General features: G+C 42.9%; 1 protein-coding gene across 1 annotated transcript in view; it reads right to left on the bottom strand.

Moving 5' to 3' along the window:
- Positions 1-18,618, bottom strand: part of shank1 (SH3 and multiple ankyrin repeat domains 1) — a 91,172-nt gene that overhangs the window by 58,051 nt on the left and 14,503 nt on the right. The window contains exon 2 of the mRNA XM_069675811.1: positions 6,528-7,085. Coding sequence (XP_069531912.1) covers positions 6,528-7,034 — 507 coding nt within the window. The 5' untranslated portion in view covers positions 7,035-7,085. The remainder of the gene's footprint in view (positions 1-6,527; positions 7,086-18,618) is intronic.

The raw sequence follows: 18,618 nt of genomic DNA, 5'->3' as shown, positions 1-18,618 counted from the left end.
TGTCTCGAACTGAAGTTGATAAATGGGACATGACAAAGTATCACAGAGCTAAATAACTTTCCGCATATCACCCTAATTTATATCTTCATCTCCACCAATTTTCTCCTTGACCCGGAACAACAAACGACCACAGCCTAGATTTACTCCTCATGTAGCTCTGTCCCAAATCCCCGCTTGACAAATGTAGTGGACTGATAGTGCTCGCAGATATATCTCCTCCTCTCTCTGTCAGTGTCAGAGCACCAGCACTGATATCTTGACTGACAGCGACTTGAGAGTGATCTGCCCAGCAGGCTCGTGCAGCCCTGCTCAAACTGTTTTAAAGCAGCCGAGGTAAATGCCACGGAGGGGAGGCGGCAGCAGATGTTTCCTCTGAGGGCTGTGTGGAAATGTTTCAGGCAAGAGTAACGAGCTCTGACCTCCTGTGCAAGGGCATGTCACAAACCATGCTGCAATCCACGTGGAAAAATGAATGCAGAACAGTGTCCATCTGCTCAATATGTGTGTCAGATTGTCAACCTCATCTTTAACTTTTAGAGCTGCATTTGTTGCTGATGATGTTCTCTGAGTCTCTGGGGTGCAGCTGCCAAAACAATTGTTCCTCCGGCCACCTGCATGTGATATTGCAGTTGGCCCGGAATAATCACAGGCTATTGCAGCTTGAAATTCTAGTCTCTAGATCGGGAAAACTTCTGGTTTAGCACTCCGCCTAATGGAGATTACATTTAATCATGCAGCTCTTCTCAGCCTTCTGACTGTTTTTGGACCTAATTGAGCAATTTCGGAGTGTAAAGCGAGTCATTTCACGGGGTTTGTGCCGCTCGTTTTCCCATGATCGCGTGGGGAAAAAGTACCTTTTGTGCCCTGCCGGGTTGGGAGAGCGGGTACTGAGTGATCTCGAGTCAGACCTTCAGCTCAGGGCAGGGAGCGAGCTCCGGGTGCCGGACTGTTGGAGCGAGTACTGAGTTGAAACAAGCACCAGCGAGTGGTTGTTTTTCTAACGGGGCTTATACGGTGGTCTCGCCTCAAATTTGCAGTTCGCAGTGGCTAGTAGCAGGTAGGAGGGGTGAGTCAGTGAACGAGTTAGTGGAGATGAGGACTTGTGACTCCCGAGTTAGTAAAAAGAGCCGTTCGTTTCAAACGATTGACTGAGTGAGATTAGACTGTTAGTATGTTTAAGACGATATTTTTGAGTTCATCATCTTCGGACATTACACTCAGTGACACTATTTCGTGGCTGCTTGACAGTTGTTTACTCTCTCTGCTGCATTGACAACAATTATCTCAAAATCAGCATCATAACTCCGCCTCAGCTGTTGGATAACTTGGCCGACTTTTGAGCCTTTTTGTTCCGGACGATCGCCGTGTCTCTCCATCTTTCATGCCCCTGGCTCTGTAGTGACGGCTGGCCTCAGTCATGAGGAGTACACTTGCTTTACAGGTAAGTAGCGCTGTTTACTGTTGTGAACGTATATTGGCCTTTAAGAAGTATGGACCCCAAATATAAGACGATACCACTTTTGTGCATGTATTTTGAAAATTCGGGACCACTATGAACATCTTTAGTGTGTTTTGTTAGACTCGGATATTCAGCTGTATTTATTCGAGCCAGAGAATGCAGCTGATGCAATGCATTCTGGTACATGTAGGCACTGGTGGTACAGCTAAGGAAGCAGGTGAACTCAGCTTTCTGGTCAGTATATTAGTATGTCTTCAACTGACAAAATTTACCATCAAAAGTGATTGGACCTTCAAAATAAGAGCCTCAAAAACTCCCTTTAAGTGCCTGTAATTATACACATATTAAGCAGATTTAATTTTCTCAGTGCTTCACTTCTTATAAGTCTTCTTTTGTTGTCAAAAAAATGTAACATTCAGAAATCATGCGAGCTGATGTATCATGGTGTTGTGGTATAAATGCATCCGTCCCGTTTGAACCATAATGTAAATTACCACATCAAACTTAATCAGCGGAGCTACAGCTGTAATCAAACTGCATCAAATTGGATAATTTCAGAGGAGCACAACCGTGATTGGTTTAAAACCCAACATGGAGCTGTATAGCTTTTTATTCTGCCAAATGTGACAGCAATTCTACGTGTGTGCGTGTTTATTCTCCGCGTAACTGCAGGCGAGCGCTCTCGTCACCGTAATCCTCCTCCCTCAATTCATAACATTTGCATTTGCGTGCTACAGCCTCTCCCTCGTCTCATTACAACACAATTAACAAGCAATTAGAGTTTATTGAGGGTGAATTAGCTGACATGTAGAACAGGCCTAATGTACTGGGAGTGTAAAGGGATATTACCCAACAGCAGAGAAAGAGAGGGAGGAGGAGGAGGAGGATGACAAAGGGCAGGAGATGAACTGGTGGGGAAAAAAGTGAAGAAAATCACAGGGTTTTTATTCTGAAAGGGAAGGTTTGGGATGAGAGGGAAATTGGCCTGCAGAGGTTGAGTCAGGTAAAGAGGAGGGGGAGAGACAGAGTAAATGTCACAGTGATGGAGAGTTATATCTCTCACAACCTACGGGGACGAGACGATATGTACTGAGTGAGTAAATCCTGGCAGGAAGTCTGAAGGTCCTGTTTTACTTCTTTCATGTGTTCAGATTTAGCTGCATCACTGAGTTTAGCTCAGTGCAGACATGAGGAGGTTTAAAAAAGAGGAACACATTATTAAAACATACTGTCCATTTATGCACATGTATCGTCTCAGTCTTCTTAATATGATCATACTTGTCATACCTGAGAGTGTAACATTTAAAGATTTCATTAAAACCTGCTCGTTATGAAAAGAATACAATAAAAACCTGCAAAATAAAGCCGCTTTATCCTTCTAAGGCTTCAGGGTCAGAACCTTTAGCATTCAATCTTTTAAAACAGTCATTATTTCATATTTCCACCTCCTTGCTGCTCTCAAAAATCAAAACCATTTGAATATAATTTCTGGTTAAAAGACTCGGAGAGAAAGGTGATTCAATCCTCCCACACCGACTGATATCTTAAAAGTCTTAATTTTATTCTTTCATGTTGTCTTAGGACTTTATTTTGTTAACTGATCCACAGCAGCGATTGTCCAGGAAGGCTTTGATTTTTCGTGTTTGGTCTTGACAAAGTATGTGAGCATATTTGACAAATCTCAATCATTTATTTTAAGAAATAAGCGCTTTACTGAATATTTATGAGCCCTTTAGTTAACCTCATTGAAGACTGTGTACAAGAAGCTGAGGCAGCCTCTGGGTCTGAGAAGTTAAACACATTTAGTAGTAGGGATGGGTCCTGTTTCTCGAATATTCAGATAGTCAAAAAGTTAATGCGACTATTATGTCATCTTTTTTTTCTCCATTGTTTTTACTACCACAAGACGGTGGCTGGAGTGCATCCGAAAGCTGCTAACCGCTATTAAATAGCAAAAGACGACAGCATTAGCGCCAGGTGTTGGTAAAGAGGCTGTGGCGCGGTGAGATTGGGGAGCGTAGAAAAATGCAGAGACTTCTGCAGGCGTCAAAGAGTTGTGTGTGGAACTCGTCGAAAAAATTAACGAAAATGAGGTCAAGTGCAAACTTTGAAAAGGTAAAACCAGCATATCAGAAATCTACAACAACTCTGCACAGTCATTAGAGAGACAAATAACACCGACAGAGTTGTAAAAAAAAAAAAGTGTTGCGTGCACGGGGGTGGTCTTCGAATAATGGTCGAATAGTTCCCAGTGAATAATGAACAGTATGCTCGTCCCTATTCAGTAATACCTTATGCTGCATTTCTACTAACAACCAGCAGGGGGCGACCCCACTGGGTGCCAAAAGAAGTCTGACTTATCAGTCGACTTATTACCTCAGTAAATATTTTCCTAGTGACTTTATTGTCTCAGTTGCTCATGTCGAGTCTTCCTAAAGACAGCCTGAAGTTCTGTTTGTAAATTGTGGTTCCATTTAGAGTAAAATAGATGATCAAGTAGGTAATGCTTTAGGGCGTAGCTACACATTGATTGAGCAGTTTGTACCACGCCGACATGAAAAGTGTTTCGTTCAGATCAGGTCAACTTAAAAAAAAAAAAAAAGACCCTAGGGGGCGCTGGTTTGGCTCGGTTGGTGGAGCAGACGCCCCGTGTACAGAGGCTACAGTACTTGACGAACTGATCGCAGGTGTTGCCCCCCCAACTCTCTCGTCCCCACGTTTCCCGTCTCTCTTCAGCTGTCCTACAAATAAAGGCAAAAGCCAGAAAAAGAAAGAAAGATGGCCTTTCTGTTTCAGCTAGACAAACTTACCCTCCCAGTTTATATCATAGTCATGGTAAAGAACATGCACACTTTGCTAACCAAGCTAGCACTAGCTGATACATTTTCTCCACATTCCACCCTCTTCTTCTGCCAACTTCTGGCTCCAACAAACCAAGATGGCGGTGGCCAAAACGCCAAACTTAAGACCATTATCAGACCTATTGTGGGTTTTAAATGGGGGTTTTTGTTTTTGGAATTTTCACACTAGCAATGATCACATTTAGACTAAAATAGTGAATGAATATGATTCCTCGGAGGTGTGATCATGTTTGGGTGTAAAGATACAGAAAAGAAACAGCTTAAAGACAGACGAAAAAGTCAACATCGCTCAGCAACCAAGCCCTTTCACTATTTCTCTGTACTTCAACCTCAATCCACCTTTGATTATTTCTGTCTGCTTCACTTTATCCACCTCGATCTCTTTTTAACTCCGTCTTCTTCGACCTACCTCTGTCTCTCTCCCTCTCTGAGCTACCCTCTCTCTTCATTGATCTTCTTCGGTTTACCCTCTTCACTGTACCTTTATATACTCTATCTCCACCCTTTTCTACCGCTTTCTGCCACCACTCCACTGTTAAGCAATTTCTGAAGTTCTGACCCCAAGCCCGAGTGAGCATCCCTGTTTATCCATCTCCTCACAATTAATCTTTGATGCCGATTTTGTTAGAATAAATAGGGGGAGGTGAATTATTTATGGTCGGATTTAAAAAACACTGAATCAACCGCGCACACACACACACACACACAGAGCGCTGAAAACACCCATGCACAGATCAATAATAAATGACACGGCAGTAAGAGGGAGGAAGAAGCGTTGAGCGAGGCATTTATAGTGCACTGGGATGGTAAATATAAAATACGGACATGCACACACACACACAGGCACTCGCATATACATTTATTGTATTTGCAGTTCTTGAGGAGGATTTATAAAGCCGACATCCTCGCAGAGGCTTCGATTGTTTAATAAAAGGAGTAAAGAGGACAGACGGCTGATGTCTGAGGGACAAGGCCTTCTGTTTGTTGAACACAAAGGCAGTCTGGTTTAGCTTTAATCTGGCGATGAGCAAAAGATACACACTCTAATATCTGTCTCTGCTCCTCCATTTTCCTCCTGCTTTTTCTCCCCTGCACAAATACACACACTTGTATGCAGCCTCAGCTCCTCGCAACCCTGATTCCCCCGCTCTACATAATTCAATTATCAGTAACTATTCATGATTCATTTCAACAGAGAAGAAACAGAGGGAAAGAAAGACAGAAAAATGCCCGGGTGCGCGTCGTCTGGCAGCTGAGGCAGCCGCATCTCCAGCCCGCGAAGCGAATCCAGACACGCTCCTGACGGAAGCTTTCGCACTGATGTGATATAAGAGCGATTCTAGGAAACGGAGAGCAACGGCACATCGGTCTATCATGATTCTGGACAACCCTCTTTAAAGCAGTCACGCCTAAAAGGGCTTTTCATGGCATACTTTATTGCGCCACTTAAAAGCTCTTTGGCGACATTAAGCCAAAGGCAGCGGTCCGCCCCCCCCTCCGTTACCCTCTTCAGCCTCCCTCTCTTTGACATTCCCCGTACCCTCTGTGGCTTGGAGTGTTTTTAAAATCAAATCCTTGCCCACATATTCTCATCGTGATTGCTCTTGTATGCAATTTCGCTCTGCCCCTGTCTGTCTCTCTCTCTCTCTCTCTCTCTTTCTCTCTGGAGCTGGGTCACCTTGAAAGTCTCTCTCACCCTCTCTGATCACTCACTTTGCTGACGAGTGTTTGTGCTGCTCTCAGTTTTACCGTCGGCAACGCAGCCAGGAGAGAGAGAGAGAGAGAGAGAGAGAGAGAGAGAGAGAGAGAGAGAGAGGGAGGTAAAAATTCAACCAATTCTCAGAGAAGTGCAGTTCTTCTTAAGCACTGCACATTGCAGGTTTTGAACAGACATAAACCTTTATATACCTGTGGACAGCGTGCATGGCTCCCTCCTACCTATCATCAGTCCTCAAAGTCCCAGAGCCCAAACTGTATGATGATGCATGCTGTAAACATCAGAAGTGCCAGATCTTAAAGCATACAGAGAGATCAAACTCCAACACTGACTGATGCAAGTTATGATGTTGACGGATCTTTGTGGAAATGGCCTAAAAATGATGCTTTAATTGATTGAACTGCAGAGGAAAGCTGAGGTGTTTGTGGGACAGAAGCAGGGTGTTTGCTGTTGGCGTATTTTGTGTGTGTGTGTGTTAAACAGCACTGACCGTTTGCTTTATGTCTGGGATGCCAATGCGAAACACCATCATGGCAATGTGGGCGTCCTCAGATGGCACGGAGCTGGCGCTGCGCTCCTTCAGCCTCCTCTGCTGCTGCTGCTGTACGTGATTGGCTGGCTGTTGGTGCGTGGGTCCCGGGTTGGACGAATAGGGGTTCGCGGTGTGTCCAGGGTTCCCGGGCCGGATCTGCCTGTCCCCCGTGGGTCGCCCGGCCAGTTTCCCTGACTGCCTGTGCCCCTCGCCTCTGCCCGCCCTGGATAGACCTCCCCGCCTGACCTCCTCCACCATCTCCTCCTCCTCGTCCTCCTCCTCCCCCTCCAGCTCGCCGTTCTCCTCCTCCTCCTGCTCCTCGTCGCGCTCGTCTTCTTCCATTTCCTCCTCCTCCTCTTCCTCCTCCTCTTCCTCGTCCTCCGCACCTGGATAGAGATGTCGATTGTTTCCCAGCATCCTTTGTTGCTCCTCGTCGCTCGACAGGGGGCTGAACGGCATCGTCATGGCGACAGAGAGGGCGGCACCAGTGGCAACACCATCATTCCCAGAGAGACACTGCAGCGGGAGAGAGGAAATGATCAAAACAGAGACAACGAAAAAAGTTTTAAAGTCGTCTCCGGCCTCCATGACACATCACTCCAACAAACTCTGGTCGCTATGGTAACAGACTGCTTCACTCACGGACATGCAGTACTTCTAGCCCTTACCGCATGATGACATACTATTCACACCTTATGTATAAATGAACCACTAGTGCTGTCACTTTCCAGCTCCCCGGCTCTCAGAGAACATTCAGACTTCCTGCCTGCGCTGTTAATCACCTGCTGATGATTGAAGCTTCCGTGTCTGACGCCTGAAATGACCAATATTTCACTCTGAGTGATAGTACTATGACGGGTAATATTATATAAAGACTCCACTGTGACACGCACTACTTTAGAGGGACCTACTACAAAGAATAATATGGAAGTACATGTATGTAGAGCAGAATTATTTACAACATTATCATTATATTGAAGCCTTCTGTGGATATGGAAGACATCAGGAAAAGCTTTGATTATGATTTTGTACCACTGAGTTTAGATTAAATCTGTTATGTTTATTTAAGGTCCCATGAGCGTGAATCAGTGGTGACCTCTTGACCTTTAGCTTAGCCCAACCTCACGCAATGAAACAGCTGAAATCAATCTCGTCAATGAATTTGAATTTCTGGTTTAGGACTTTGTTATAAAAAATATCTGTTTTTTGAGTAATGAAATGCAAGTTCTTTTTAGAAAACAGGAAAAATTACAAACTGGGAAATGGTTCTCAACTGGTGGGTCGGGACCCAAAAGTGGGTCGCGGAGCTGTTTTCAGTGGGGGAAAAAAAAAGGTGTGGCAAAAAGTCTACGCTGCGCTTTTATTTTGAAGGACATGGGTTTCCTATGATGTGCGGGCAGTATTACCGTAGCGTGTGATTGGATAATCCCAGCTACAGTACATTTACATTCCTGAAACTTGATGAGCCATTTATGTTGCCCTTTTTTAGTGTATTTCTGTTGGAAAAACGCTGCTTATTGAATGAATTGTAGAGGGAATATTTTCCAGCCACCTGCTGATTAGTTGACTATTATATTGTTGTGTTTTGTGATGTTGACATACTTTGATGTTTTGTTCCGTCTCAGATCCAAACTGCTTCATTTTTCATTAAATAAATTTGAGTGGTTGAAAAATTTGGGTCACGATTTGTCATTAAAGGAGCATTTCTCCCCAGGAAAAAGCTGCTGTCAGTCAAAGCTGGTGTTCTCTGTAATCAATAGAAGCAATAATGTTTGAAATTGGCGCCATAGCTGTGAGGAAAGTACAAACAGCTCGTGGTTTCACCCATTCTACATTCCTACAACACCCAGCCGCCAGATGTGTTATGTGTCTGCGGGGGTTTTCCAGAGCCGATTGGAGAAGCGGATAGCGTCCTCCAAAGGCACAGAGCCAAATTGCATTTTGTTCCTACCATAATGGCATTAGCTCCCCATGATGGCATGATAGGAGTGAGGTTGAAAATTGGCGAACTGGCCCTTTAAGAAGGAGGTGGTGGGTCCTGAAGGTAGACCAGTCGAGAACCACTGGGGAATATAGAATCAATGAGTCTGTGCCTCAGTGATCTGGAAGTGGCTCCCAACTGTCCACTGTGAAGGTTACCTGTGGCAACTACAAACCACAGCACAATGTGTTTATTCCAAAACCTCAAATAGAGGCGGCTGAGTTGCACGAGTCAAACGCAGCCAGAAAACACCTGCTAAAAAACAGCTACATTTTGCTACATCAGAAGTTGAAAGATTTTGGAGAAGACTTTCCATTACCTCCATGAGCACATTACAAAATGACTTGACTTTGGTCACATCCTCAGCGAAAAGCAACATGTTTGCATGATAATCACGAAATAAGCCGATTGTTATGAAGTTTACACAGCAAATTCATGCTTTCTGGAGGAGGAGCCGTTGATTTTAATGACTCACTGCTGGATAAGCTTTAAAAATAAAAAAACACCCTGCACGTTTGGTACGGAGTGTCCAGTACTTTTGTTTTGGCAGACCTTAGCCTTAAAGGCTTGTTACACTGAAGCTGTTGGAGCTGGTATTCAATCAATATTAAATAAAATGATGATTAAATTACTTTTTATTTCTCATTCAGTCCCTTAAAGCTGTGTGAAAAAGCCATCAGCCTCCTCAGTTAACTTATACATCAGCAGACTATTCATCACTGCTTGTCAGCCATGTGGACTCTCATAATTCACAACAGCTCTTCATATGATAAAATATACACTCTTTTGCTCTTGCCATTACCCCTCGAGACAGCCGAGAAGCCACTTCAGAGCATCAGTGATGCAGCGCTGCATTCAAGTACAAGCTGAGCAAGATAACAGATCGGTCCCTGGTGGCTCCTGGTTGGCTCTGCACACAGTTGCAGGATTTTCAGCACCACTACATTCTGGACAGCTCCGCACATGAACCGAACAGCAGAATGACAAACGGAGAGGGACGCAACACTCACACCAGAAGTGATCAGGAAAGAGTTAAAGTGAAGTAACATTTTTGGGTATTTCTGAAGAGTGTAGTTAGTGAGATATTACACGCACAGCGTGAGCTCTGATTGGACCAGTGATCTGAAGACGAGGCAAAAACAAGACTGTAAACTGAATCTAAAATGAGTTTCTTGCCCTGGAAAAAAAAAAAGATACTGTTTGTTTTTATTTTCCTTTGAATGAAAATCAAGTAAAGAATAAAGAGGCAACTTTAAATTGTAAAAGAGTCTTTCCCTCAGGGGACACGGAGATTAAACTACCAGCTGTCCGCTTTGACAAGAAACATGAGGAGGGGAAAAATGTGCCACAAGAAAATGACAAAGATAGAGGAAGATAGGACACAAGAGCCTTGTTAGTGGCTAAAAATAAGCATTTCAAAATGTCAATTAGGTTGGTTATTGAGTCTTAAAATGTAGCTCTTCCAGAATAAAAGCATGGCAATAAGGAGAGATTGTTACAATCTTGTATAATGTAACGATCTCCAAGAATGTTCCTGAACCAAGTAGTTTGTATTTGATGCCAGAGGAGCAATATGCACCTACTTAGAGCCATTTGGAGGAAACACGTGTAATAAATGAAACTGCTTGAAACAATCCGTCACATGATCTTACATAAACACAAATTAACGCCAGAATTTGTTCAACCTTGCAAGTTGGAGATTATAAGTCAGTCTCGTCTCTCTGGCTTTCTCCTCACTTCTCAAACAAACAAACAAACAAACAAACAGCGCAGGACTGCTTGTAACAAACAAACACTGACACCCTCTGCCTCCAACTTTTGAAGGCCTATTAGCGGGCAAACTTCTGTTCACAGAGGAGAAACATGGAGACAGCAGACGAGCGTGCAACAAACTGTAGGAGTTTGACAGACAGGACATCCAGATTGTCACCAGCAAATGCAGACAGAGGAAACAGACTCGAAACACTGACAACTCGCTGACTACGATGTTGAATGAATCATTGGATTTACTTTGTATTTTGTCATTATTGCTGCATTTTGAACCGCACTCTGCAGTTGAATAATCCATATCAATGTCTTGACAGACAACGTGTCTCCATGTCATCTCACTGTACGAAATAAAAGCCAAAATACCCCCCGTGATGGGCGCTGCCATCTTGTGCTGGTGACATCATTTGGAGCCAGAGGGTGGAGCCGCCGTAGCCACTTCTGCTAACCAAAACACACACTTAACTTACCAAAAAAAAATCAGCAAAGATCGCGCATGTCGCTGTTTTTAACAGCAGAACAGCTCCTTGTATTGGTCTGAAGCAGATGTTCACAGATATGTAAACTTCTGCGTCTCCTCTCACCGTTCCTCCTCTACTCTGCTAATCCGGAACAGATCGGCTGCAGGAGCCGGATTTGTCAACAGAGCTGTCAATCATCCTTTTGACAGCATCAAATAACTAGTTAAAAAAAAACTTGACAGAAAAATGAACACTTGGATGTAAATCAGCATGATAAGAACTAACTATGACAGAAAAAAAATGCACATATTTGACATGTATCTAGATTTTATAGTTTGACTCATGTCCCATCTGTTAACATGGAGGAGGCGGGCCTATTGACCTATACTGCAGCCAGTCAGCAGGGGGCGCTCAAAATGTTTTGGCTTCACTTTTAGGGAGCTGTCATGTCGTCCATCTTTTTATACAGTCTATGGTTTTGCATGTTTACGTCTATAATAGTAAATGGTAACTCAAGCCAAAAATTAAGTTGAGGATGAGTGTAGTACCTAAAATACACACGCCTAAATGTGAACATAAAAGAGTATTAACTGGGCTGTTGTAAATAAATTGTATTTTTAAAGCTTTGGAAAAGGTTTAATGTTAATAAAAACTAATGAGGCCTGTTATGTAAAGCGGTTTCTGCAAGTTTAGTGTTGTAGGAACGGGAGACAAACTACAAAATTAAGGCGAGCTAATGAGATTAAACAGTAAATGGCAGGGGAGGAGAAGAGGGCTGGAAACGATTGAATAAAAGAGACAAGGGCAAAACAACAAAGGAAGATAGAGAAGGAGAAAGTTGAAGGTTTTTACAGTCTTGTCAGAAAGCTGACCAACCAGGGAGAGGCACCTAAAGAACATATGATTATAAATGGAAGTGAACAATCCATATTTTTGCATAGTGCTGAGTAATCACAGATAGGGGAAGCTGGAGAGGAAGGAGAGGGAAGAGGGGGAAGCGGGAAGGTAAGAGGGGTGTGATTAGAGCGAAGAGGTGCCCAAGAGAGAGGAAAATGACAGACGTGGAGAGCGAAAGTAAGATAAAGGAAACGGCAGAAATTGCGATGGAGCGGAGAAACAAAAGAACAGCGAGGGAAGGAGTTGAATGTGAGAGGTGGCTGTGAAATCAGAGGTGTGAACTCACTGGAGGGAGGAGAGCTGGAGAAGATGAAGGTGGGGTCGTACCGCTAAACCGCTGCCAATATTCTTTCGGTCGAAGCTGCTAGAGCCAGAGAGTTCTGATATTCTCTGTGTTTGGCCTTTTTCCACACTTTCATGCCAAAAAAAATGGAGAGGTTTCCCTCACTTTGTAAAAAGAGAAGAGAAACGCTCTAAAACAGAATTTAGACTCTCACCAGATGCTCCAACGCTCCACTTGAAGCCATAGTGGAATTTAATTGACAGTTCGGAGCGGAGGTAGGTTTTTCTTCGCAGGTTTTTACAGACTGACACGTCGAAGCTGTTGAGTAAAATCCACCTACACAACACGGTGATCATCCTCCTTCTGAAAGTGGCTGCGACAGACCTGTTTGTCACGCATTCTTACTTCTCTGCTCATCTCTTTTCAAGGTTGATATCAGCCAGATATCGGCGGAACCTGAGGGATTACGCAGAGAAAACGAACACGGAGTTAAAAGGGCCGAGCACAAAACTTTGTGAGAGAATCACTCATCGTCAATTAAGCTGGAACGGGTCAGGACGCAGGGAGAATTATGCGAGAGAAAAGGGGATAATTCCAGAGAGGGAAGTCATGACTCACGCATAAAAGAGCGTCATGATGAATGTTCTGTGTGTGCGCGTGAGAGCTTGTGTGTGTCTATCTGAGAGAGGAAGAAGAAGAGGGCGATGGAGCGATTAGATTTTGCCTAATGCCAACATGTGATAATCATCTCCTCCGCTTCATGCCTGGCTGTCATAAATCTTTATCTCTCCACGCTCTCCTGGGAGAGCTGTTCCAGGTTCAGGTCACATCATTATCGCTTGCAGTCAGTCAGGCAACTTAAAGCTTTATTAACCCTGCTAACCCTCACCTTGTCGAGCAATCAGAGACGTTCGCTCCACGAGGGAAGTGAGAACAGGCGGTATGAAAGCGAGACAACTCGAGACAATTGAATCTTAGATTAGAAATGAAGCAGGTGCACAAAGAACAGAGCACATGATGCTTTTCACACAGTGTTAAAGGGTGATTTTCTCCTTAATAGGTGATATTCTACGTGCACATTCTGATTTAATACAAGCTTAAAGAAATAGTTGACATTTCAGTAAATACACTCCCTGCTAAAAGCTAAATAAGAAGATTGATATCACTCCAATGTCTGTTGAATAATTACGAAGCAACCACCTACACAGTTGACACACACTGGGACAAAAAGACCCTTTAATGCTCTCCTCCGGCTCAGCCAGAGAAGAGACTCTAGCACACACGCCAGCGACAATACAACAGCTCTTTGGTAGACAAAAAGGGAAACCAGTCGTGTACTTGAGAGTCGTTCTTTTCGTCTTTGTGCCCAAATTTCACAGCCTGGCTGAAATGCACTCCCCTCATTCCGCTCAACACCAGTGAGTGGCGGTAAAGTATCTTTAAGATGGTTTGCCAACCGCCAATAAAACACTAGAAGAGGAAGAAATGCCTTACTGTACTAGCAGTACGTACTGATTTGGCTAAAATGTAGTATGCAGTATGCAAACCAAAGCAAAATGCCAAAAATACGGATGTCGTACTGAAAAAATCTGCATCGGACCAGTCTGCCTTCGCCTACTGTATCCCACAATGCAAAGCGATAACACATCATAACAGCAGTTGAAATGGTGGACGGCAGCAGAAGAACAGAAGGGGGCGCTATAGCTAAAGAAGCAGCTTTTGCAATTGGGGGGCTGTTGTTTACTTCCGCTTTCCAAAACCGGAAACTGCTGACTGGCTGCAGTGTAGGTCATAAAGCCCGCCTCCTCCATGTTAACAGATGGGACATGAGTCAAACTATAAAATCTAAATACACATCAAATAAATGCATTTTCTTCTGTCATAGTAAGTTCTTATCCTGCTGATTTACGTCCAAGTGTTCATTTTTCTGACAAGTTCAGTTTTAATTAGTTATTTGATGCTGTAAAATGATGATTGACAGCTCTGTTGACAAATCCGGCTCCTGCAGCCGATCTGTTCCGGATTAGCAGAGTAGAGGAGGAACGGCGAGAGGAGACGTAACTAAAACAATCCCTACAATCATTGAGTTTTACATATCTGTGAACATTAACCTCAGACCAACACAAGAAGCTGTTCTGCTGTTAAATACGCCGACATGCGGGATCTTTGCTGTTTTTTTCTGTAAGTTAAGTGTGTGTTTTGGTTAGCAGAAGTGGCTACGGCGGCTCCACGCGGATCTCTACTGCGCAGCTCTGTCTCCAAATGACGTCATCATTGCAAGACGGCAGCGCCCGTCACAGGGAGTATTTTGGCTTCAATTTTGTACAATGAGAGCAGATGGAGATGCGTCGTCCATCTTTATGTCGTCATTATGTGGAACGTTCTGAATCAGACACTTAAATATGACAAGTACTTGAAATAAACCTTGACTTGACTTTGAGCTGCTAATGGGTCGATTTTTCTTGGACAGAGACAGTTTACTCGTTTCCCTCTTTCCAACCTTCATGCTAAGCTAAGCTAACAGCTCCTGGTGGTAGCTGCATATTTACTGAGCAGACATAAAGTAATCTAACTTTCAGAATCTGATTGAGCTTATTTCATAAAATGTCAAGCTATTCCTTTAAACACAGTCGTATGATTACATAATCAATCAGTGACAGGGCAGATGTCCAGAGCCTGACATGTATGCTAAGCTACACAGAGCAGTGAGTTAAATTTATTCATTTTATTAGACGTCTTATATTTGATTGCTTTACTCCCTCTTGGCATTCGCCGTAGATTCATTTACGCTTGCAAACATCTGACAGCTTTTATATATATCTCCTCTGTCAGTGGTGTCGCTTTTTATAGCGTTTGTTGTTGAGGCTCAGATTTATCACAGCAGTGTGTTATGCACACACAGGCTGTGTCATTCCTGCTTTTTATGATGTGTCGTAATGTGATTTCTGAATTCTAATTAAGCACTGGTCGCCTTTTACAGCTTTTAGAAGAGGGTTTTGATCATTCACTTCCTGATACACATGGTTCTCGTAAAAATAAATCCATAATAACCAACCGTGTGGATTATATACAGATTATATGTTTCCCTGTAGACACTTGAAGCTCGCCCCGATTACTCCGTACTGGTTCTAAATTAAGAATCTTTTATAATTTTTCACTGTAAAAACAGTCGATCCTAATAAAAGAAGTAAGTTAACTAAGAAATTTGATGTAACACAACCCGATGAATTAGCAGTAACTCAAAAATGATTACTGTGGTACTTACTCATTAATTTCGAGTGATACAAATTTTTGGAACACTTAAGGTTGCAGTAATTGATTGCAGTTAGTTACATTAACTTATTTAGTCTAAGAAGTGCTGTAGCTAGCGGTAGCTGGCAGCCTACGGTAACGTTGATTGCTGTAAGGGTGGCGGCCGCAATGGCGATCATGATGGTGCCGTTGAGAAAAATTTAGAAAAAAACCCACAAAATTGTACATTAAAAAAAGTTACGTAAAATTTTGTTGTTGTTTTTTTATTGCTGATTTTTTTGTTTTAATTAAATCCATTGTAATAAGGAGTGTCTCATTTGTCCAAGTGAGTATTAGCATCTCACATTGATTTGAGGACACTGGTTCACATGACATGGGAACCATTGAAAAAAAATTTTTATATAAAAATTTTTATATAAAATATTAGCAATTAAATCCAATGTAATGAGATGTGTCTTAGATGTCCAAGTGAGTGTTAGCATCTCACATTGATTTGAGGACACTGGGTCACATGACATGGGAACTATTGAAAAAAACATTTTATATAAAAATGTTATATAAAATATTAGCAGCAATTAAATCCAGTGTAATGAGGTGTGTCTTAGTTGTCCAAGTGAGTGTTAACATCTGACATTGATTTGAGGACACATGGTCACATGACATGAAAGTTATTGAAAAATATAAATAGATTTTTAAAAAATGTATAAAAGTGCGTTTTATACACCAAATATTACAGTATTTGTTTTGTGTTAATGCAACTTCAAAAGGTTCTGTTTACTTAATTCATTAAAGTATGGTGGACACCTCCAATCCACATTGCACCAGTGCAAACTCAATCGCAGTCAGGTCTTCTTATCAAATGCGAAATGGGTTTGTCATACAAAGCGCAATATCAGAAAGCAGTAGTTTATGTAACGACTGAAGCTGATGTTTATTAATGAAGATTCGGAGCTGGAAATAGAGGCTGACATCACTTCACTTCCATTGGCCCGTCTGTGAGAATGAGTCAAACCAAACAGACTCAGAAAGGAAAGGCACAGTGCTGAAAAATTATGGGCTGTTATTTCTTCATTTCAACGAGCATTGCTGTAATTCATTGTAGTAACTGTTTTTATTTACCAGTTTGCGCTCGAGCTTAAATCTGAAGGGACAAGAGGCTGAGTGGAAACGACACCACTCTGAAAGGAATTGTTAAGATATTCATGGATCGGGGGAATAAGTGAGATGATCCATTGAACATCTGTTTTAAAAGACGCAAAGCTCGCATTAGGGAAGAGGCATGTTTGGAAAATCTGGCGAGGGAAAAGATGGATCTGATCCCTGTTAACTCGAGATTGTCGGCAGGTGTTAACGTAATCCAATTACATCCTGTTTAACGGTGTCCTCAAACCTGACATTGGCGGAAGGAGACGATGAGCAGAGTGAATTTGGGTTATGAGGCAGTCTTGAGGAGTTTTTTTAAGAGAGAGGGAAATTGAGGTAACTTTGTTGGGGACTTGAACGAGTCTTGACCTGGTTCTGCAAAGCTTGGATTTATCATCGGTCTCTGTGATGCCATCAAAAGATTGATCTCCCACCAGCACAGTGACATTTAACCTCCCTCTCGCTCTCCTTTTATCCGTCTCAAACACACATGTATCTTCATGTGCTCTCTCTCTCTCTCTCTCTCTCACTCTCTCTCTGTCTCTGGTTCACCGTCTCTTTTATGTAGGACATAGCGTGTATATAGATAGATATTTTCAGTGTCTTGGTCCCCAGGAAATTTCACTGGGAAACTTCCAAAGAACAGATCGCCCCACTTTCCTGCCACTAAACTGGAACGGCCAATTTCCCTCCCTCCTTGTTTGACATCTACACACAAAATGGCACTGACACGCACACAAATGTGCAAAAAAAAATCTCCTTTACACCTTCTTTGTGTGTGTTCACAAAGACTTGCATACACATCCAACACCACAACCCCTCATTAAGATGTGGATACAGATGGATAAAGGCTAATAATGTGTGTAAACTTCGACCCTCTGGTCAATTGAGCTCATATGTAATCATCCTCCAGCACTAAGGCGCCCTCATGGGAGCTTTATGTAATAGAAGATGTAAATCGAAGCTGTAAGAAACCAGGGGAGCGCGAGTAAAAGAGAATGAAACCACGTGTTTTACGCACGTTGTGATGTAACCATCCCTTGGCACGTCAAACTAGGAGGAGAATCAGCGCAGGAACCTGATTTGAGAGTGGGCTGGACTGCATCGTCACTGGTGGTGGTCTCATTTTGGAAATGTAGGCCCAGTGTACCTCCAGAAAGAGCAGCAGCACATTTGGTGCCCTAAAAGTTTCCTTCTGTGAACTCTTTACTCGCCCACCCGATCATGTCTACACTCAGCGTGCCAGCAGAAACACTGGAAACCATGAAGGAACTCTGTGAGACTGTAAGCTGTGATTTTGAGCTGAATGCTCACGATGACAACGCCAAGCATGACGCTAAAGCTAAGCCTGATTTTTACCATCTAAGTTTAGCATGTTAGCCCGCTAATATTTGATCATTAGCACAAGAAAATGAAGCTGAAGCTGGCGAGTGTAGAGACAAAGCGCAACACGGCAAAGTGCGGAACGACGACCACCAGAGGGGAAAACAAACACAGTATGCAACCAATGGCCGACACTTTGACAGAATGCCTGTAACTAGCTTAAAAAAGGCAAAATATCAGCATGTTAAAGGATTATCTTTAAGCTCACTATATAAAGGAAAAAACGTAGTGGGATCACCCATCATCTGGGCATCATGGATATCGTCATGGCAATCCATCCAGTGAGCTGGTATCTCAACTTAGAATAAAGTGGTGCACCATCTGACGGACAAACCACCTTCGCCATTCCTTATAATGGTCCTACTTTCAAACACCGTACGCTAAGACCACAGAGTCACTTTCAACCGATCTTGTAATGTTCATCAAGGCCAAAGCACTCCAACTTTTGCGAAGACACTGAGGCTGACATCAAATCAAAAAGCTTCCACGCCAGGAATAAGACCAAAGACATCTATCAAACTCTGTGTGTCTGATTTGTGCTGAAAGAAACCGTACTGCAGCACAGGAAGTGGATTTAGAGACATGTTAGGGATAAACAATGAATAAAGAGGAACCCTGAGGACTTCCTATGCATAGAAATCAGTGGATTATAGTGAGGATATGAGTGGGTGGACGACTACTACAGAAAGACAAAAGAAAGAAGTGAACGTGCGAGCGCTTCCTGAGGGGTGAGAGTGACCTCATGGCCCATTTCCCTGTGGTTCTAAATGGTGTTTACCTCAGGCTACCAAACCTCGCCACACAACACAGTGACTTTTAAGATATTCCCCAGTCATATCATGTTTTACATACTATTAGGCTCAGTTTAATGTTAGCTGGAAG

The sequence above is a fragment of the Semicossyphus pulcher genome, unplaced genomic scaffold (genome assembly GCF_022749685.1).
Source record: "Semicossyphus pulcher isolate SPU_LCO1_2020_fin unplaced genomic scaffold, fSemPul1.0.p SCAF_25, whole genome shotgun sequence".
Taxonomy (NCBI): domain Eukaryota; kingdom Metazoa; phylum Chordata; class Actinopteri; order Labriformes; family Labridae; genus Semicossyphus; species Semicossyphus pulcher.
Note: the sequence above shows the minus strand (reverse complement) of the source record. Positions and strands in the feature narration are given on the sequence as shown.